Source organism: Vicia villosa, linkage group LG3 (assembly GCF_029867415.1).
Source record: "Vicia villosa cultivar HV-30 ecotype Madison, WI linkage group LG3, Vvil1.0, whole genome shotgun sequence".
In the NCBI taxonomy this organism is placed as follows: Eukaryota; Viridiplantae; Streptophyta; class Magnoliopsida; order Fabales; family Fabaceae; genus Vicia; species Vicia villosa.
The window spans coordinates 46,384,671-46,401,363 of NC_081182.1; the positions used below are offsets into that span (position 1 = coordinate 46,384,671).

Here is a 16,693-nt window from a genome sequence, read left to right on the forward strand (position 1 = left end):
AAATCACATTGGCGGTGGACAAAATTAACCTTTTCTATAGTGAACTTGTATAAATCGAACGTGTCAATCTCTCTTCATTTGTTATCTATCTCATTGATTATGGTGAATAATGTTTCCAAACGATTTTTTTTTATAAAACCCAATTCACCCCCCCCCCCCCCCCCCCCACCCCCCCCCCCCCCCCCCCCCCCTTTCTTGTGTTTTTCTCTACCTTCCAATGCAACATTGGCAATTTTTTCATAATATAGGGGGTTAAACTTATGAGTCATACCATGAATTTATTGAAAAGAGTAATTGAATAAAGACAACGAAAAGAGATCCAAATCATTATGAATCAATTTAATTTTATGCTTGGGAGATCGACCATGAAAGCGGTCTATATAATTTGATGTGTGGTTGAACAATATCGAAGGAACCCGTAAGACTTGCACTTAATTTTTATTGATTTAAAGAAGACATGTGATAGAGTGTTCAGACAGATTTTTATGGGAATCTCTAAAGAAGAAAGAGGTTAGGATGGCATATATTCAAGTTATCCAAGTTAAAAACGATTTCTCTATTACAATAAGCTTGCATCAAGGTTCAACCATAAATCATACTTTACTTTAATTTTGGATGTAATCACATAACACATCCAAGAGCTTGCACCAAGATGCATGTTTTTTACAGATGATATAGTCCTACTTAGATAGTTGGAAGAAGATTTAAATGATATGTTTAAGACTTGGAGACGAGCTTTATAAACACATGGTTTTTCGCATAACCTAAAGTAAGATAAAGTATAAGGAATGTAAGTTCAACAAAAGGATAAGTGTTTCTAATTTATAGGTGAAAATTAAAGATCATATCATCCCACAAGTCATGGGTTTGATGTGACACAAAGGTATCACACAAGTTGAAGCAAAAAATTTATCGAATTGTGGTCAAACCTATGATGTTGTATGAGACAGAATGTAGGATGACTAAGAATCAACACAAAAATAAAGTAAGTGTAGCTGAAACGAGGATGTTGTGTTGGTTGTGTGTAAGATCACACGTGATAAGATTAGAAATGACAAAATTGAAGAGAATGTTAGGGTGTCATCTATAGTAGAAAAGATCATGGAAAATATGTGATTTGAACTTATAGAGAGAAGACATGTAAATTATATAGTAAGGGCAATAAATTGAGAGATTTCAAACAACTAAAGGTGGTCAAAGACCTAGAAAAACTATCAAAAATATTATTAAAAAAATCTCAAAATTAATAATTTTGATATAAACATGGTGTTAGATAAAATATTATGACAAAAAATTATTTCATATGACTGCTTCACCTAATATAATAAGACTTGTTTGTTGTTAGTGTTGTATACTCTCTACTATTTATTAGTACTTTTTTTCTATTTTCAATTTTCCTTTCATATATTATTTAATGAATGATGGTATGTAAGATCATACATAATTTATGTGAAATGTAAATATTGACTTATAATTAAGATTAAAAAAGTTTTCTTTTAAAATTAAATAAATGTGTTATCCTATTAACACTTATAAATTGAATTATATTTTGATACATGTAAATATTGTAAGAAAATTTCTTTACCCATCTCCCTATGGGGGTCACCCCCAGCGAAATTCCCAAACTACCCCTGCTTCGGAAATGAACTTCCGAAGCGCTTTTTTTTTTAAAAAAATTTCCTTGATTCGGAAGTTCATCTCCGAAAACACCTCATGGGGGGTGCGTTCGGAGATGAACATCCGAAAACACCTCATGGGGGGTGCGTTCGGAGATGAACATCCGAAAACACCTGGGGGGTGAATTCGGAAGTTCATTTCTGAATTATGCAGAAACTGTGTTTTTTTTTTATGTTTTTTCTTAAACGCAACCGCATTTTAATTAAACGTTACCGGCAAATAAAATAAACAATAGATAGACTGAAAACACTAATATGATAAATAAAAAAAAAAAAAAATACTAATATGAAAATATTATATACAAACCGAAATAAATAAAAATAGTGTGCTAAATATACAATCCAAAATCAAAAAATGAATAAACCCCACCACTACTGGGTGTGCCTAACCCGCTCACCCTGGGCCCTCCTCTGCCGCCTGTACCCCGCCGCACGGCCCGCATCAGTGACGATCATCTCCATCACGGCGACTGCCTCTGGTCCGCCCTGATGAATGACACCTCGATGCAACGCGTCCCGCCCAAGCATCTCTATCCGCTGGCAGATCGGAAGGAGATCGATGGCGTGGTCATCCTCCGCCTGCCGGTTCTCCAGGATCTCCTCGTGTGCTGGCCTAGGAGCGCCGGGAACGTCGGGTCTCAAGAGAGGATGGGACACCCGGTAGAACCATGTGACGTACCCCTCCACACTGTGCCAGTCCTGGGTGACCCGCATGCGACGGTACTCCTCCGGTACCACATGATGCTGCCACTCCTCCCATATGGCAGTGAGCTGCACTCTGGTCACTGTGTCAGGAGCAGCCTCGAAGGGTGACCTGGGTATGATCTGCACGAACCCAAACTGCCGCATGCACCGCTCCGGGAGATACCGGACCATGATGCCGGTCCCGCATGCCAACCATCCTGAATATAGAGCAACCCCGTCGAAGGGGACAACCTGAGCATAGTCGGCGAACGGCCTCCAGGTGACGTCGTCGTGCATCGTGCGGTCCAGGTACAGGCGGTATGGTCCCACCGCATCGTTCCCCCTCTGGAGGTCGTATCTGGCGGCCCTGGGCATGGCGTCAACGTACGCAGGATCGATGTGGAAGCCGTGGATGCGGGAGAAGTAGGAGATGATCCAGCTCTGAAACACAAATACGATAATGTATTAAAAATAAATACGAAACGTAAATAAAAAAATAAATACGAGAATATGTTAAAATCAAACGTACCGTAAGCAGAGTGCAGGATCCGACCAGCTGCCTCGTCCTCCAGTTGGAGGCCTCATTCAGCTTCTGGTAGAGATATGCCAGAGTAGCTGCCCCCCAGTTCCACTGGTGAACGGTATCCAGGTCCATGAAATAGCGGAGGACGTGATCCTGGTAGTGAATCAGCAGGGAAGTGTCAAAAGGCCCTCCCGGAAAGCTATCCACCTCCTGCTCCTCCTGCTCCTCCTCCTCCCCGACTGGAGGGTCAACATCCGGTATGACCTCCTCCTCCTCCTCATCCTCATCCTCCTCCTCTCGCTGGTGGGAAGAAGATACCCGAGCCAGCCTACTCCTAGAGCCTGAAGCAGATGAACTCTCCACCAAGTCCTGTGGAACGCGGACACGGCGTCCCCGTCCCTGCCCCCGTCCCTGGGTCGACGCCAGCTGCGCCGCCGCCCGCTCGCGTCTAGCCGACGCAGTCTGGGACTCTCTCCCCTGTCTGATGCGTGTTGGCTGGTCTGACATGATCCTGTAAACAATCGAAATCGATTAATATGCGAGACAAATGAAAAAACAAAAAAAAAATTAACTTCTGGTACAGTTCGGAAGTTCATTTCCGAAAACTGGGATGGAGGTGTTTTCGGAAATGAACTTCCGAAACACCCCCACGTAGAGCTTCTCTGCAACCTCCAATGGCAGACCCAAAAACCTAAACCAAATCCATTTTTTTGCCTACTAAACATCCTAATATCAGTACTAAGCTATCTTAATGTCATTTTTTCAGATTCTAAACACCCTAATATAGTTTAATCAAATAGATCTAAAACTTGAAAAAACAATGATAAACTTACCAATTAGTGTTTAATGATGAGTTTGGTTGAGTTTGGAAGAAGAGTTTGGCTACTTCACACTTGCTTCTGCAGAAATTTTGCCTATGGAAGTGTTTGATGATGATTAGGGTAAATGATTTGGGGGAGGGGGAGAGTTCTGCTTAATCTGCAGAACGCGTTTTATTTCGGAAGTTCATTTCCGAAATTGTAGTTTCGGAAATGAACTTCCGAAATAAGACATTTTTTTCAAAAAAAAAGGCGCTTTCGGAGATGAACTTCCGAAAACACCTTTTTCATGCATTTCGGAAGTTCATTTCCGAAGTCAGGGGTATAATGGGGTTTTCACTGGAGGTGGACTAGAAGATAGGGAGGTGGCCAAAGAATTTCTCATATTGTAATTGAAATATATTTTATAAGAATGAGAAAGGGGTAGTAAAAAAGATACAAGGAAAAAGATATATTTTTCTTTAAAAAAAAAAAACATGTTAATATATCTTCAAACAAAGTTTTGGAAAAAAATAAAAAGTTGATAAAGATTATAGAGATTACAGAGTTATTATCCAAAATAAAAGAAATAAAATGTTTGAGGTAAGTTATTAAAGAAACTCTAAATGCACATTCAAGTGTCGTGAAAGTCAAAATAGATGCAATTTTGGGAAAGGGAAGGTAGGTGGGGTCCACTGCACAATACTTTATCATCCATTTATGCTTTTGCAGAATACTAGATCCGAGACCACGCCGCATGGTGTGTTTCTCTGCCGCGTCACAGCCAATAACCACCGACACTATCAACCTCTTCAATTAAATATTTATCGGACGCTTCACATAACGCCAAGTGTCATTTAATCTCAGTTAACGGATGTTATTAATATGGCAACAGTAAACCGCGTCGTTGTACACCTTATTAACAGTCACGCGTCTTAGCATTTTATTTGCACATTCGTCCAAAACAACAAAATGGATAGAAAAGTACAGTGTTTTTATAATTTATTTATGTATGAAGGTCATTTTAGTGTCTCACATAAACTGTAGAGGTTAGATTAGTCCTTGAGAAAAACAAAATTTTAATTAAATTTTTTATAAAATTTAATCGAGTCATGTTAGTCCCTCTACTAATATTTTTTCAAACCAGTTTTTTTCTTACTTTTGAACCGTGATTGGACTTCCAGTGAAGACCCATTTTAGTCCCTCACAAAAAAGGGAGAGTCCAAATTAGTTCCTGAGAAAAAAATCTGTATTTAATCTCTTACAAAATTTAACTAAGTCATGTTAATCCCTCTTTTAATATTTTTTCAAACGATTTTTTCCTATTTTTAAACCGTGACTAGACTCATATTTTACGACTGTTGATTTGAAATTATTTTTGAAGGGGTTGTAGATAAATCATTGTGATACCACGATGTTCTTTTTTTGTTGTGTTTATTATCAGGCTTATGGGTGGGTGACTACGGTTTTTCTTGTTATGTATTCTTGTGTATTAGGTGTTGTTATTGTTTCAATTGTTAATGATCTTTTAGGAAGGTTTAATTCTGCTGCTGGGGTGATTTAGGCTAATTTCTTACTTATGTAAATAATATTTGTGGCGAAAGTAATACACATGATATATGTTGGAAGAAATTTGGTTTATACCATATTCCTTAAGTTTTGATAATAACAAAGTATTTAATGAAGGTATACTAGGTAACCTAACTTCTGGTATAAACTCAGACTCTGAAGACCATGTGCAAACGAATTTAACCTCTTACCCGTACTCAATTTCTAAAAGCAGATCTATCTTGTCAAGTCCAGTCACGGTTTAAAAATAGGAAAAAAATCGTTTGAACAAAATATTAAAAGAGGGATGGACATGGCTCAGTTAAATTTTGTAAGAGATTAAATAAAGACTTTTTTTATTAGGGACTAATTTGGACTCTCTTTTTTGTGAGGGACTAAAATGAGACTTTATTGACAGTCCAGTCACGGTTCAAAAATAAGAGAAAAAAACAGTTTGAGAAAAAATTAGTAGAGAGACAAATATGGCTCGGTTAAAATTTGTAAGCGATTTAATAGAGACTTTTTCTCAGGGACTAATCTGACCTCTGCAATTTTTGTGAGGGACTAAAATGGACCTTCACTCTTTATTTATTTTTTGAAAATTATCTCCAAAAAGCACATTTTAATATTACACAAATAATATTCATGTTTTAAAAAAACCACCTTTAACCGTAAAGAAAATGTACAATTTTTAATATATTTTTAAATGTTATAAAGATAACATATTTTTTTTCTCAATAACAAGGTCGATTTCAAAAAAGCTTATGATAAGATTAGTTGAAAACTTCTTAGATTTATGATGAATAAGATGGGTTTCGACGAAGTGTGGATGAAATGGATGAGGTTGTTGTTTACTCAAGCCACATGCCGATCTTGGTTAATGGTAGCCCAACTAAAAAATCCAACTTGGAAATAGTTTTGAGACAAGGCGACCCACTATTGCCTTTTCTCTTCGTTTTGGTAGTTGAAGGTTTGTCCGGCTTGGTCAGGAGATCGGTGGAGTTAGGAGACTTTTTTGGTTTCAACATTAACGGGAAGTGCTTGGTTGATATTCTTCGATTCGCAGACGACAAATTATTGATTGGAGAAGGGAGTTGGAATCATGTTTGGGCTCTTAAAACAGTCCTAAGAGGGTTTGAAGTGGTCTCTAGGTTGAGGGTTAATTACCATAAGAGCAAGCTGGTTGGAATTAACCTTAGTCCTCACTTTCTTAATGACGCGGCTAATTTTCTTTCTTGCAAGATTGAAGACAAAGTTTTCTCCTTTTTAGGAATTACTATTGGTTCGAATCCTAAGAGAATTTCTTCTTGGCAGCCTCTTATCCACAAGCTGAAGACCCGGTTATCGAGTTGGCAAGGAAGAATGCTCAATTTTGGCGGAAGAATCACACTTCTAAAATATGTCTTGAGTAGCCTGTCCATTTTCACTCTCTCTTTTTACAGTGCTCCAATAAAAATATGCAAAGAAATAATTAAACTACAGAGTAACTTTCTATAGGGAGGGACAACTGACAAGAGAAGAATTCATTGGGTTAGTTGGGAGCAAGTCTCTAAACCGTTCGATAAAGGCAGATTAGGGATGAACGACATCGAAGTCTTTAATAATGCTTTGTTATCGAAATTGGAATGGAAAATCTTAGAAGGGAAGGATTGTTTGTGGATGGAAATTCTTAGGGCGCGTTACAAAAATCTACAGTATCGTATGTTGGCTGAGGAAGGTATGTCGCATAAAGGGTCTAAATCTTCTTGGTGAAAGGACATCACGTCCATGGGGTAGAAAAAGGAACGGTGTTTTGTTCAATAGAAATTGCAAGTTCAATGTGGACAATGGCAGCACCATACTGTTGTGGCATGCTATTTGGAACAGAAATGTAGCATTAAAATGTTGTTTCCTGGTCTTTACCATTGGAATATTAAAGCTATTCTTTTTGTCTCTCTCCTCCATCTTTTATATATATATATATATATATATATATATATATATATATATATATATATATATATATATATATATATATATATATATAGAGAGAGAGAGAGAGAGAGAGAGAGAGAGAAAGGGGAGAGATACATTTACTCCAAGAGTAAGTGTTGAAGACTTACTCCAAATCTCAACCATTGATTATATATATATATATATATATATATATATATATATATATATATATATATATATATATATATATATATATATATATATATATATATATATATATATATATATATATATATATATATATATATATTGAAAATGCATTTAATATGTAAGAATGGTAAGAATACTTATCAACCTTTTGATCAAGAATAGATGATTGTGATTAAAAAGGCTCATATGTGATTTAATCTACTCAATCATTTCTCATAAATGTGATTCAATCTACTCAATCATTTCTCATTAAATGAGAAATAATTGAGTAGATTGAATCACATATGCGCCTTTTTAATCATAAGCATTTATTCTTGATCAAAAGATTGATAAGTATTCTTATCATTCTCACATATAAAATGAATTCTCATAGGATAAGTATTTTTATTACACACACGCGTGCGCGCACACACATATAAAAGTAAGGTTCAACTTATTCCAAGAGTAAATTTTTTTAACTTACTCCAAATCATAACTTTTAAATTGAATCTAATCTAATGATTAAATTAGCATTTTACTTACTTAATCATTCAGTTAAATCTAATTTAATAACTATAATTTGGAGTAAGCTAAAAAAACTTATATATATATATATATATATATATATATATATATATATATATATATATATATATATATATATATATATATATATATATATATATATATATATATATATATATATAGGGGACGACTCAAGTGAGAACACTTGGTTATTATGAGAAATGAGAACAATGAATCATGACCATTAAATTTTGATTTTGTTGATTTTAATGGACTGGATTGGTTTCTCTTTCTATGTTGATTTAAAGTAAATACTAAGGATCATAGAAAGAGAAACCAATCCAGTCCATTAAAATCAACAAAATCAAAATGTAATGGTCGTGATTCATTGTTCTCATTTCTCATAATAACCAAGTGTTCTCACTTGAGTCGTCCCCATATATATATATATATATATATATATATATATATATATATGATCTCAACAACTAACGATCTAATAACATAAATCTAACAGAAAAGCTAATTCTTAGACTTTTAATACTCCTCCATAAATTTGAATGTATATGGTATGTACTCTAAAGCTAATAGTTATTAGCATGGCGGCAAGCTTGCATCCAAGCATACTTGTGTTGGAAAGAAGATCCAAGACATATTTGCTTTGATATATGTGGATTCCCTTGCTTGATTTGTATACCTAAATACCTAGAAAGTATTGGAAAGTACCTGGGTCTTTAATGTTACAATAATGGTGTATAGTATTCATTATGCTTTGTATGGTGTCCATGCTATTTCCAGTAGTTATGAAATCATAAATATAAATTAGTAAGGAGTTATAAAATTAATCAATGAAAAAGAAATGGTTTGCATAGTATTGTTTAAAGTTATTGAACAATAACACATTAAATAATTTTGCAAACCATTGCCTACTTGGCTCATTAAGACCATATAATGATTTTAACATCTTGCAAACTTGATTTGGATGAGAGAGACTAATGCATTGGGATATCATCTATACCTTATGTTCTATGTTGGCCAAAGGCCCAATAAAATAAGACTCATTTATTCTACCCGCTCCATTAAACCTAAGGTATAAATATGTTTACAAAAGGTTTTACGGTAAATAATATCTAATATCCACTTTCACTATGATTATCTTGAACCCTAAACTAACTTGAGCGTTGGAGTGATAACCATGCAGATACCCCCCCTTAATTTGTTGCATCAGAGATTAGCAATGTTAGTTCAAGATCAATACGAATTGAACACGTCGATTCAAGATCAACGTATCTGATTCAAGAGGTGCCGCAATCACAACTTCTTATCAACAGTGTTGCATCACTAAATTATTTATGAAGCTTCGGTCCACTGCAGTATCCACAATCCCCTTTGTTCTTGGTTCCGCAATGGAACACCTTCTTATCCAAATTACCATTGAGAAATGCATCATACATATTTAGTTGGTGTAAATGCATATTTATTGGAAAAGGAAGGACAAGAAGTAGTCTTACAATGATATGTTTAAAAACAAGAGAAAAAGTGTCAAAAAAATAAATACCTTCTATTTGAACGAACCACTTAGCTGTTAACCTTGCATTGTGTCTTTCAATGGTGTCATCAAACTTAAACTTGTTTTTGTCGATCTACTTACGACCAATAACCTTTTTACTTGAGGGAATAATGGTAAAAGTGTACATTCTGTGATGGATTACTTTTATGAAGTATGTTCACAGTTTGAAGTATTAGCAAATATAAAACCATAAAATTTTGAAATATCATATAAAGCGGATGAATGAGATGCACTCCAAATGAATTCGTTGAAGTATGCAGGTTTGTTTTTATGTCTTGTGGATTTTCTAAGGGGAAAATTAAGATGAGGACTATCAGAAATATTAGTCGGAGGTGGTCAAGGTGAAGTGGATTTAGTGGTTTAAGTTGTGGAAGTAACAATTTCAGGTTTTGTAAGAAAGTTAAAGAGAAAATTATTATTGTGACTCTCATTATCTAAGGAGGTACGATTGTTGTTTGATGGGGGGTTGTTTGTAAGAGATTGTTAAGGGGGATTATGTACACAGAAGGTGAAATTTTTAGATATGAAAGTGGATATGGTGTGGATGTTATAGAGGAGGGAGCCTTTAGTTCCATTAGGATATCCTAGAAAAATGCATTTGTAGACTCTTGGGTCAAGTTTGTTTCTATGTCTAGTTAAAGTGGAAGTATCAGTGAGACATCCAAAGGATTTGATCATGTGATGGAAGTTGGGTGCTTTTTTAGAAAGAAGCTCAGAGGTTGTTTTGTGATGGATGGTAGGACTATAAAGTTTATTGATTAGGTAAGTAGCATGGAAAATGTCAAATTAACAAAAATATTTAGACAAGTTGGCATGAAAAATGAGAGACCTGGTAACATTCAAAAGGTACATGTGTTTCCTCTATACTATAGAGTTATGTTTTGGTATTTTAACATGAGTCCTGTGATGAATAATGCCTAAATATGCATCATAGGATGGAATGACAAATTTAGTTTCATTGTCACTACAAATTGTTTTGATTTTAAAAGTAAATTGAGTGAGAGAGTTGTTAAAGAAAATTTTAATATGAGATCTAGTTTGAGATTTATCATGTATAAAAATGTCCAAGTATAACGAGTGAAATTATCCACAATAGTTAAAAAAATATTCAAATTCATCTAAAGAGTGGGCTCCTATTGGTCCCCAGATATCCATACACACAAATTCAAAAGAATGAGATGCAATATAAGAGTTGTTAGAAAAAGACATTATGCATTGTTTATAAAGGTGACATGTGTAACACCCTGAAACCCAAAAATATTTTTATAAAAGATAAGCAATTATTTATCCAAAATAGGTGTTCCACATACTCAACAAACACACTCTTTCAAAATAAAACATAAAACACCAACAACACTCAATTTCAAACATACTTTAAAATTGTCTCGATGAAATAAAATATTTGATTAAATAAATAATCCAAAACAACGACACCATAACAACAAATAAAACGTCATAATCTCAATGTTATATATTAGAGCACCATCAACAACTAAATAACACAGAAAAACAGTAAATAAATGAAGAGGCCCCAACGTCCTCCTCCAGCTGAACAACATATATTTCTCTACCTGATTATTTGTACTTCAGGAGAGTAGAGATGACAACGGGGCGGGTCGGGTGAGGGTTTCACACTACCCAAATCCGCACCCGAAATCGGAACCCAAACCGAAACCCAAAAGTTGTTCGGGTGACAAAATGACACTCACGCCCACACCCGTTGGGTTCGAGTTTTTTCACCCAAACCCGAACCCGCAACAAAATACAAAAAATATATTTTTCCTACAACTTTCCACAATATATATATATATATATATATATATATATATATATATATATATATATATATAAGCGGGTGTGATTTTGGGTTTAAAGTGCGGGTTTGACACTACCCAAACCCGCATCCAAAATATCGGGTGGCACCCGAACCCAAACCCAGTCAACTCGGGTTTTCACCCGTGGACTCGGAATCGGGTGCGGACGGGCCCCGCGGGTTTGGGTCTGCTTGCCATCCCTATAGGAGAGTACAAAACATCATATACAAACAAAACAGGAGGTGAGAATAACTTCACAGATGTTATCAGTGTATAAAACAACAAGGATATTTTTCAAATAACAATAACATCAATTATCATTCTCACACAGTAATTTACAATCATAACAACAATCACAATGCAAATGAATAATGCAATGTACTCCTTCTCCAAGATTCATGTGGTACCAAGTTTTTGGATGTAAGAGTTGTGTTACTGAATTATCCATGTCTTTGATTCCTCTCTGAACCGCGTTCCTCTCTAAACATGAGACCGTCATTGGTTTCTCTCTAAACCGTGATCTCTTTTACCTATCTTCGATATACATGAATGCATGTATCATAATAATAACATTCATAACTCATATTCAAACAACAATTAACATCTCATTTTAACATAAATTCACAGCTCATATTCAACAACAAATAATACTTGTTTCTCATGCTTAACAACATATAATACTTGTATCTCATATTCAGCAAGGTTCCTTTGTGAACCCAATATAAGGTCATCTTTGTAATTCCTCTCCAAATTACTCAATTCAACATATTATATAGTTACAAATCAAACTATCATAAAACTATTCACAAATATTCATCAACATCGTAAAATTGTATTATTACTCATGTGAGCCCATCAATATGGGAATAAAACAATTACTAACAAACATACAAACACAACTCTAAACATGTCAGAGTTACTCAATTTTAACTCTGGTAACTCATAAATTCTTACTATACAAATTCTCAACAACTCAAAATTAACTCTTTTGACTGGCGACCTTATTCAATTAATAATATAATTCAAAACAACTCTAAAGAGTTAAAACCTTCAACTCTAACTCTAAAGCTCATTATATTTAACTCAAAAAACTCTGACAACTTTAAACATGTCAGAGTTACTCAAAATAAACAAAAACATGACTCTAAACAACTTAAAACACAATTCTGACAATTGTATAATAATTCTAACAATTCTATAGACAACCAGGGCCGGTCCTTTGAATTTGAGTGCCTTGGGCGAATGAAAAGAGTGGTGCCCCGTAATTTTTTAACAATAAATATATAAGGATAAGAGAAATAATTGGATAAAAAACACATTTTCATTTGACACTTTGCAAAAAGAATAGAAATATAAATCTTTGAATCAATGTTTATACTACATCAAAACATGAACCACTATAAAGAGACTTAATATTCTTCTTCTTGATCTGGTCTTTTTTCCAATAAAAAAAATTGACTAAACCTTTAACATTATTTAGATATCATCCTCTTAGCATTTTTTGTTGCAAAACCGTTAATAATTTGTTCATAATCAAGGTTCTTCAGAAAATTACTTTCAATTGAAATCAACGCAAGACTATTTAATCTATCTTGTGACATTGTAGATCTCAAATCAGATTTTAATAATTTTAATTTAGAAAAACTTCTTTCAACAGATGCAACACTATTAGAAATAGTCAATATTACTCTATAATCTATGCATGCATTAGGAAAACAATTAAAAGTCTTTGAAGAACTCAATATCATATAGCTTGATTTTGATTCAACTATTAAAACTTCTCTAATAACTTTCAATTCTTCAAACAAAATTTTACCATCAAGATCAAGAGAATCGTCATATTTTAAACAAGTTTCAAGATATTTACAACATGATTTCAAGTTCCTAAATAATGATCTAAGCCTTTCAATACTAAACAAGAATCCAAAAATATTTTCATATGTGCTATAATGCTCAAATATTCTATCAAGTTAGCTAATTGATTGATCTACAATACATAAGAAATAATGATTTCGAAAAGACTCTTTAGCAGACTCGAGATTCAGTTGTGTGGGTTGAGATGAATTTTCATCATAGTGTTGTTTTCTACTAAGTTGACGTTTTTGAATAAACACACATTCAATCTCTATTTCATTCTCAATCTTTTCAGCACTATCCTTAGCATTTACAAATCCAGATTCTCTTTAGCAAGTATTTTTGTAATAGAAAATTCTCTTTTAATATATATATATATATATTGGATAAAATAAAATTTTGGTGCCCCTAAAATTATGGGGCCCTGGGCTCCCGCCCCGCGAGTCCGTGCTCAGGGCCACCCCTGTAGACAACTTTGACATGATAAGATAATAATTTAAATTAGACAAACAATTAAAATTATTTAATATTTTTAAATCTAACTCAAAACTCATTAAACAACGGTGAAAAGTCACCGCGATAAAAATTACTCGAAAATTTGTCGAGTCGGACCGTGAATCGTCGCCGCCCATGATCGATGTCATCATGGTGCTCGAACTATGGCATCCTCCGCCTCCACCGATCCCCGGAACGGCCCGATGTCTGTAAGTCTCCGCCGTCGATCGCCGGCGCGACCCCCGATTTTTCAGGCGGCGGCGATTTCCTGATTTTTTTCGCACTTTTTTTAGTTTTTTTGGCTTTCTTAATATTTTTTATTTTTCTGGAAAAAATATCAATTGGAATATTTTGTGGATTTTTTAGAGTTTTTACGATGTATCAAAATTCCTGCCCAATCGATCTCAATAGCCCCAAAAACACAATTATACAACCATAAACAATCATACCATAATCCAATTATTAAGAATTTGTCCAAAGGGGCACAACCATAAATTATCAATCAACAACAACAATTCATCAACAATGATTCAAATAATAATAATTATAAAATTTCATAACATTCATGAGAATAAGGGAAATTTATCAATAGATGCCTCAAAGAGTTTTTCCCAAACCCTTTTTGGCCACAACATAATAATCACAAATACAGAAGGAGAAGGAGAAGAAGAAGATAGAAGGGTAAGGATCCCTCACTATCCGACTGCCTACCCATATGTAGAGAGTCCCCCTTACCTTGAAATTTGTCGATTGATAAAAACTTTTGGCCTTTGGGATCTTCCGTTCTCCTTCTTCCCAAGCTCTGTCTCTTTTCCTCTCTTCCCAACTTTTCTCAATTTTACTATCTGATAACATTTTCCTTCATATTATCTATTTATTCTAACATAATATCTCAATTACTCTTCTGAGCCCTCAACTTTTCTCACACCCTCACTAAAGCTCTATTTCTATTATTTTATTTTAATTCAAATAATACTCTAAATTAATTAAAATAATAATTATATTATTCTCACTAAAACTCACCATACCCTTAACTCTTTACTCAAAACACATCTTTCTCTCTAATTTTAAATAAAATTATATTTTCTCTCGTCTCAAAAATATCTCTAATTTTCTTAATATTTCTAATATCTAATTAAATAAAAAAAATAAACTAATATAAATTAAATTAAAATCAGACAACTATAGTTGGGGTGTTACAACAAGCATACCAAAATGAGACATATGTTGTAAAACATCAATAGATGGACGACCTAGTTTATGATGTCATACATCTAAAGTGCTATGTAAGGTATGATCAACATCAATATCAGAGATGCAAGCATTATAGTTACAACTTATAGTCATATTACATATAGAGTGAGTGAATATGGGTATCTTGTGAAGGAAGTAGAGGTTGTTATACTAGGCCACTTGGCTAATTATCCTTTGTATAGACACATCATGAATTTGACAAGAATTAGTGAGAAATGTATTTGATATTGTAAATCCTGACATAATTTTGATATGGAAATGATACTAAATTAAAATTCAAGTATATAAAGAAGAATGTCTAAGTGTAGATAATTATCAAAGTGGGTAGTGCCAAAAAAATTGACTGTGATGGTGTTCCTATTAGGATAGTGAATATGAACATGGTTAATAAGTTTAATTTTGGAAAACATTTGATGTGAGGGAAAACGTGGTATAATTCCACTAATTCAAGAATCTATATAGATAATTGATTTCAGTCAATACATGTATTGGTGATACTTGAGACTACATGTGAATCATCAAGATAGTTGTGCTTATTTGTGTTTTAATTTTAAGCATATTTCTTTGATTTTTGAAGAAGAAGAAAAAGAAGTAAGTATTGGTAGTCTTTTTTGGAGATGATTCCCTATTTGTTTGAAGGTCGAGCATGATTAGTTGTTTCATTATTTTCTGAATGATAATTAGGGTGTGTGTCTGGGGTTCTTGTTCAATATACTGAAGGGAACCCATGTTTAAAATAGAAATCATAAATAATATGGTTAGTTTTGTTACAAGTAGTACATATCATTTGAGTACTTGAATAGCTTATTCCTCTGTCGTGTCCCAAGGAATTTGAATTTTTGGTCAAGAAGATTGTTGATTCAATGATGGAAGGTAGAGGGACAAATACATCTTGTTAAATAATGAGCAAGTAAATGCGTTTGATGATTGGAATATGGCCCATGATCAAGATTTGTGTGCAAATGTTACTGTAAGAGTCATTCAATCCTTTGAGAAAGCAAGAAACATACTCCATATGTTTGTATCTGCAAACAACTTTGGCAAGGCCGTAGGTGCAAGAAATTTGGCAAGAGCAAGATGGAGTTGGGCAAATACCTCAAGCTCGTCCCGTATAATATTTAGTTCAGCAAAATATTGAGAAAGCGATTTATTACCTTGTTTGGTTGAGTGGAGACCTGAAGAAGATCAAAGAACTAAAAAATGATTACCCTTTGACGAATTTTTTGCGAAGGTCATCCCAGAGCTTAAAGGTCGAATCAAAGCAAATCGTGCTTTGAGTAATATCAGGTGAAGTGGTTATGTTGATTTAAGAAAGAACCACGTTGTTCATTCGATCCCATAACTCGAAATTAGGGTCAGATGAAGCCCATTTTATTACAGTTCCATTGATGAAATTTAATATGTTCTTAGACGCCAGAGCACACACATTAATCAACTTCAATTGTGGTCGTTAAGGGATGGTGCGACAAGGATTGTACCTGGGTTTTCACGAGGATCTAAGTAGTAAGGGCTTCGAGGGTTTGTCGTCGGATCTTTGGGGGCGATGATGGTGGTTTACGAATCATCATTATCAATAAGAGGTAATTGACAGAAGAAGAATAAAAATGGTTGATAAAGAATCCTAAAAATTATATGCAAAAGTAATAGAAGAATGAGAAATGAAAACATCGTTAATTTAAGTGCAAAAGTATAAAAAAGACTAAAACAATTTAAATTCAAAATAGAGAGACCAATTTTGTGAATCAGGTAAAATAAGAGGAGCAAAATTATAATCAAACCAATTATTTATCTAATTGTCTAGAAAAAATAATAAATTTTTTTAATGATTA

At 34.0% G+C, this 16,693-nt stretch overlaps 2 protein-coding genes across 2 annotated transcripts; one reads left to right on the forward strand and one right to left on the reverse strand.

Moving 5' to 3' along the window:
* Positions 1-1,989: 1,989 nt before the first annotated feature.
* On the reverse strand, positions 1,990-3,010 carry LOC131655614 (uncharacterized). Its single transcript, XM_058925448.1, has 2 exons — positions 2,890-3,010; positions 1,990-2,801 (listed from the first exon to the last, which is right to left on the reverse strand). The coding sequence occupies exon 2, from the start codon at positions 2,733-2,735 to the stop codon at positions 2,049-2,051; it is 687 nt and encodes a 228-aa protein (XP_058781431.1). The 5' UTR covers positions 2,736-2,801; positions 2,890-3,010; the 3' UTR covers positions 1,990-2,048.
* A 3,052-nt stretch (positions 3,011-6,062) lies between these two features.
* LOC131657988 (uncharacterized) lies at positions 6,063-6,980 on the forward strand. The gene is made up of 2 exons (XM_058927329.1): positions 6,063-6,629; positions 6,726-6,980. The coding sequence occupies exons 1-2, from the start codon at positions 6,063-6,065 to the stop codon at positions 6,978-6,980; spliced, it is 822 nt and encodes a 273-aa protein (XP_058783312.1).
* The last annotated feature ends 9,713 nt before the right edge of the window (positions 6,981-16,693 follow it).

Excerpts from the sequence above, each read along its gene's own strand:
- LOC131655614 (XM_058925448.1), bottom strand. The coding sequence starts at position 2,735 with ATGCCCAGGGCCGCCAGATACGACCTCCAGAGGGGGAACGATGCGGTG.
- LOC131657988 (XM_058927329.1), top strand. The coding sequence starts at position 6,063 with ATGGATGAGGTTGTTGTTTACTCAAGCCACATGCCGATCTTGGTTAAT. Across the intron at positions 6,630-6,725 it reads GAATCACACTTCTAAAATAT|GGAGGGACAACTGACAAGAG; the intron begins GTCTTGAGTAGC and ends AACTTTCTATAG.